The sequence below is a fragment of the Oncorhynchus masou genome, chromosome 9 (assembly GCF_036934945.1).
Source record: "Oncorhynchus masou masou isolate Uvic2021 chromosome 9, UVic_Omas_1.1, whole genome shotgun sequence".
NCBI classification, from domain to species: Eukaryota; Metazoa; Chordata; class Actinopteri; order Salmoniformes; family Salmonidae; genus Oncorhynchus; species Oncorhynchus masou.
Genome location: NC_088220.1, coordinates 14124662 through 14130789, shown reverse-complemented (window position 1 = coordinate 14130789; position 6128 = coordinate 14124662). Strand labels below are relative to the sequence as shown.

At 42.2% G+C, this 6128-nt stretch overlaps 1 protein-coding gene across 1 annotated transcript in view; it reads right to left on the bottom strand.

The window, feature by feature from the left end:
• Window positions 1-5387, bottom strand: part of LOC135544951 (actin filament-associated protein 1-like 1) — a 79362-nt gene extending 73975 nt beyond the window's left edge. Inside the window, 2 exon segments of the mRNA XM_064972639.1 lie at window positions 1258-1422; window positions 5383-5387. Of these exon segments, the coding sequence (XP_064828711.1) occupies window positions 1258-1422; window positions 5383-5387 (170 nt within the window).
• Window positions 5388-6128: the final 741 nt, after the last annotated feature.

Here is a 6128-nt window from a genome sequence, read left to right as displayed (position 1 = left end):
ATCATGTTGTGGGGACGCTTTGCTCCAGCAGGGACTGGTGCACTTCACAAAATAGATGGCATCATGAGACAGTCAAATTATGTGGATATATTGAAGCAACATCTCAAGTCATCAGTCAGGAAGTTAAAGCTTGGTATGCAAATGGATATTCCAAATGGACAATGACCCAAGCATACTTCTAAAGTTGTGGCAAAATTGCTTAAGGACAACAAAGTCAAGGTATTGGAGTGGCCATCACAAAGCCCTGACCTCAATCCCATAGAAAATGTGTGGGCAGAACTGAAAAAGCGTGTGAGAGAAAGGATACCTACAAACCTGACTCAGTTTCAGCTCTGTCAGGAGGAATGGGCTAAAATTCACCCAATTTATTGTGGGAAGCTGGTGGAAGGCTTCCCGAAACGTAAAAGTTTAACAATTTAAAGGCAATGCTACCAAATACTAATTGAGTGTATGTAAACTTCTGACCCACTGGGAATGTGATGAAAGAAATAAAAACTTGAATAAATCATTCTCTCTTCTATTATTCGGACGTTTCACAATCTTAAAATAAAGTGGTGATCTTAAATGACCTAAAACAGGGGATTTTTACTCGGATTAAATGTCAGGAATTGTGAAAAACTGAGTTTAAATGTATTTGGCTAATGTGTATGTAAACTTCCCACTTCAACTGTAGGTGTGGGCCTAACTAAGAAAGTGATATATAACTAACTTCTGCTAAACTACTATCACTTATCTAGTTCTATCAGATCCATGAAGACTAAACGAAGGTAGAGTGAAGGACAGGATTACTGAATGGAGCGCAGCCTTGGTGCAGGAAGGCTCGGGAAAAACGCTCTGCCTGCAGCATGGGTGACGCTTTGCACCGATTTGCACCGGCACAGTAAGGTGGCAAACCGACAGTCATTCCACCTATTCTGGACGTGGACACTTTTCTATAGCCTATCACTAGGCAACAGCCACCAACAATACCATTCTCTGCTCCATTCTCAGTAAAATGTTGTTCTGGCGTTTAATAAATTGTCAACAAAATTATGAGAATCTTAAACAGGCAATTAGACTACAATTAGCCTTCGTTAAGCATGAAATAAAACACTGGCTTGTACAGCAGTATGGTGCAATTAATAAAGGTGCAATTTATGCGCAAATCGCTATTGTTAGATTTATAAATTCCAGTTGCAGATGCATAATAGATTACTTTGTGTCAGTTAACATTATGGATGAATTTTAAATGAAAAACGGATTGAGACTGACACTTACATCTGTTGTTGGTGTCCATCCCGGTGGAAGTAACGGATGAGAGAGAGGTGGTTTCCCGGGCTCACCCAGAGAGCGTGACGGAGAACAGCCCATGTGAGACCGCGCGGACAGCTACACTTGATACATAGCAGACTCTCTCTCTCTCTGTCTCTCTCAATGAAGTTACTGAGAAAAGAACAGCCCGCTCTTTGCTGGGTCCTAAAGCTATAAAGTCAAAGTACAGTATAGCAATAGCCCTAACTACCTATATCCAGTGGCGGCCATCATTCAGGTTATGTGGTGCTCAACCACATTTTTTGCAAACAATAACAAGCATATTTTGCATGTTATTTTGGCATTAATACGTGTCACACATCAGTTTGCAAACAATGTAAAAATATATACATATATAATTGAGTTAATAAAGATGCATACAAACATGGTCATTTTTTTTTGTATTCTTCAGTAAGGCAGCTCCAAAGTGCAGGTGTCTCAGCCTAGCTCAGTGCTTTCTGTGGTGGTGGGGCAAGCAAGCAGAAAATATGGAGCCTTATGCCGTGATTGGCTCACTTCTCTGTCACTCATGGGGACACTACGTCACCGCCAAGTCTAAGGGTAGAGCTCTAAAATTCTAGCCCCTTGGGTGGTGCCATAGAGTTATATTTGAAGTGGCTATCCATGAAGGCTCAAGGTCATGATGTCAAATCACATCATATCTACAGTAGCTTTGATTGGACTGATCATGTCAACATCATACTTCCAAAGCCTTAGCTAGCAGTCATCATCATGAATCAAGTCGACAATCTACTGTCAAATCCTATTTAATCCTTGACATGAGGATAAATAATGAAGAGAAATGATTGATAAACATATCGGTGCATATTGACCATTGGACATTACATAACAAGTTGGAAATCGCAAATTCAACAATGAGTGGTTTGGAAGGAATCAGTTGCTAACTGCAAGCATTGCAAAGCAATTTAGTGGAGTGGCTGTGTGGTCCCGAGCCTAAGATTAAGGGTCTCTTTTCCTAGTTTAAAAGTATTAACATACAACATTGGCCATGCTGTCAATGAAGCATGATTTGTGCCGCGCTCAAAAGAACTGTTAACTCAGAACTGCAAAATCTGACTTAAGTGAGTTCAAGACAACTGGGAACTCAGTAAAAACAAGCTACGACTGGGAAAATACGTTTTGAACTTTCATCCAACTCAGAGAATGCCAGACTTCGATGACAAAGTTTGATTACAACATTTTCCCACGAAGGACCACCGCTCCACCTTCCTGTTCAAGTGAACACAACACAACCAGGTGAGTCCAAACATGTCTTGTATGCTGCTGCATGAATGATGTAATATGCCAAGGAGATATGTAACCTGATATCAGTTTCAGTTTCAGATATCAGTTTGTCTCTGTGGATGGTTTGTCCTCTGACAAATCAACTGTAAATTTCGGTGTTCCTCAAGGTTCCGTTTTAGGACCGCTGTTGTTTTCACTATATATTTTACCTCTTGGGGATGTTATTCGAAAACATAATGTTAACTTTCACTGCTATGCGGATGATACACAGCTGTACATTTCAATGAAACATGGTGAAGCCCCAAAATTGCCCTCGCTAGAAGCATGTGTTTCAGACATAAGGAAGTGGATGGCAGCAAACTTTCTACTTTTAAACTCGGATAAAACAGAGATGCTTGTTCTAGGTCCCAAGAAACAAAGAGATCTTCTGTTGAATCTGACAATTAATCTTAATGGTTGTACAGTCATCTCAAATAAAACTGTGAAGGACCTCGGCGTTACTCTGGACCCTGATCTCTCTTTTGAAGAACATATCAAGACCATTTCAAGGACAGCTTTTTTCCATCTACGTAACATTGCAAAAATCAGAAACTTTCTGTCCAAAAATGATGCAGAAAAATTAATCCATGCTTTTGTCACTTCTAGGTTAGACTACTGCAATGCTCTACTTTCCGGCTACCCGGATAAAGCACTAAATAAACTTCAGTTAGTGCTAAATACGGCTGCTAGAATCCTGACTAGAACCAAAAAATTTGATCATATTACTCCAGTGCTAGCCTCCCTACACTGGCTTCCTGTCAAAGCAAGGGCTGATTTCAAGGTTTTACTGCTAACCTACAAAGCATTGCATGGGCTTGCTCCTACCTATCTCTCTGATTTGGTCCTGCCGTACATACCTACACGTACGCTACGGTCACAAGACGCAGGCCTCCTAATTGTCCCTAGAATTTCTAAGCAAACAGCTGGAGGCAGGGCTTTCTCCTATAGAGCTCCATTTTTATGGAACGGTCTGCCTACCCATGTCAGAGACGCAAACTCGGTCTCAACCTTTAAGTCTTTACTGAAGACTCATCTCTTCAGTGGGTCATATGATTGAGTGTAGTCTGGCCCAGGAGTGGGAAGGTGAACGGAAAGGCTCTGGAGCAACGAACCACCCTTGCTGTCTCTGCCTGGCCGGTTCCCCTCTTTCCACTGGGATTCTCTGCCTCTAACCCTATTACAGGGGCTGAGTCACTGGCTTGCTGGGGCTCTCTCATGCCGTCCCTGAGGGGGTGCGTCACCTGAGTGGGTTGATTCACTGATGTGGTCATCCTGTCTGGGTTGGCGCCCCCCCCTTGGGTTGTGCCGTGGCGGAGATCTTTGCGGGCTATACTCAGCTTTGTCTCAGGATGGTAAGTTGGTGGTTGAAGATATCCCTCCAGTGGTGTGGGGGCTGTGCTTTGGCATAGTGGGTGGGGTTATATCCTTCCTGTTTGGCCCTGTCCGGGGGTGTCCTCGGGTGGGGCCACAGTGTCTCCTGACCCCTCCTGTCTCAGCCTTCAGTATTTATGCTGCAGTAGTTTATGTGTCGGGGGCTGGGGTCAGTTTGTTATATCTGGAGTACTTCTCCTGTCCAATTCGGTGTCCTGTGTGAATCTAAGTGTGCGTTCTCTAATTCTCTCCTTCTCTCTCTCGGAGGACCTGAGCCCTAGGACCATGCCCCAGGACTACCTGACATGATGACTCCTTGCTGTCCCCAGTCCACCTGGCCGTGCTGCTGCTCCAGTTTCAACTGAACCGCGGCCCTAGGACCATGCCCCAGGACTACTTGACATGATGACTCCTTGCTGTCCCCAGTCCACCTGGCCGTGCTGCTGCTCCAGTTTCAACTGTTCTGCCTTATTATTATTCGACCATGCTGGTCATTTATGAACATTTGAACATCTTGGCCATGTTCTGTTATAATCTCTACCCGGCACAGCCAGAAGAGGACTGGCCACCCCACATAGCCTGGTTCCTCTCTAGGTTTCTTCCTAGGTTTTGGCTTTTCTAGGGAGTTTTTCCTAGCCACCGTGCTTCTACACCTGCATTGCTTGCTGTTTGGGGTTTTAGGCTGGGTTTCTGTACAGCACTTTGAGATATCAGCTGATGTACGAAGGGCTATATAAATAAATTTGATTTGATTTGATTTAGCTAAGAAAGTAATACTAAGTGTATGTTGTGTAGTAAGCTGTTAGTAGCCCATGTGCCTCACCCTAATAATTTGGTCAATTTCCACCTCTTAATTTCGACTTGGTGGTGAACATGTAGCCTATAACCTGTTTTTTAGAAATGTAATCATCGAATATTGTAAGAGCTTTCATCGTCTGCTTTATATGCCCCCTTTATTTATCCTACGGTTCTGAATTTGGGTACAAGGAGAACACTGTAATAACGGCCCATGTTCTGAATTCTGTTGCTGTACCTTTCAAAGTGCTGAACAAATAGTTGTATTGACTATGTCCGTCGTAGCTCGCTCATTAATGTCTTATCCGCTTGTCGTCCCCTTATGCCATAGTTTGTACATCTCAATTGTCAGCAGAAACCACGTTTGTTTAAGCAAGTCAGCCATATCAGCTAGGTTTTAAAGGCAGTAAATGAGGCTGAATGAGCTGTTTCACTGCCAGACAAGACTCCGCTGATATCCAGGTGTAGCAGTGATATAGTGCAGTTAATGTATTGTTTAGTGTTGTGTTGTGGCTTTGTTGGACATTCATCTGACATGTTTAATTTTTTGCCCCATCAAGATTTACATGCTAAAATCGCCACTGCCTACATCTAACTGCAAGAAGGTCTGGACCTTAACAGCACAGATAGTTGTGGGTTCACCCCATGGTGCGGAGGCACAACATACCGACACGCATATGAATTGATGGATTGATCGATTGACAGTCACATACACACGAAATCAGTATTTTATTGGAATAAATTATACATGATGTAACTGTGAAAAGGAGATAGTTACAGTATGTTTTATAGATTCAAAATAAAACAAATTATACAATTCATAAAATAAGTCTGAACTAAAAAATAATGCATCTCTCTATTGAAAATGCTTTTTAGTCCAGGAGTAGGATTAATCTGTGTTAAGGAAATCAACCCTCAATACATTGTGATAGGCATGTTTATCTGCAACATACATATTGTGACTGGATACGTCTTCATAACTGCAAACAACTGTAGTCTATAACTGTATGTTAACCAAGCTGCACACTTCTCATTTCATGTCTGTAATACAAACTGTATTTAATGTTTGTTTATGCAATGTTCCAAGATGAATACCTATTCATAAATCAACTAAAGACGGACATTATCCCCGTGTGTAAGCAATAGTGTTCCCTCTATCACAACGCTACAGCAGGTACGTCTGGCATGTGTTTGTTTTCCTGACAGTGAATACATCCAGTCTGTAGCCTATCATTGCGTGAATAATTATCATAACTGCTGGTCCTAAAAGTCTTAGGTTTGACCGAGTCTCACCTGTCAAGGTTTGTTCAGATACCAGTACGGATTCACTGAAGTATCTTTTGCGGTACATATTCACTATCTAACTTTGGATTTAATGATCAGAAATA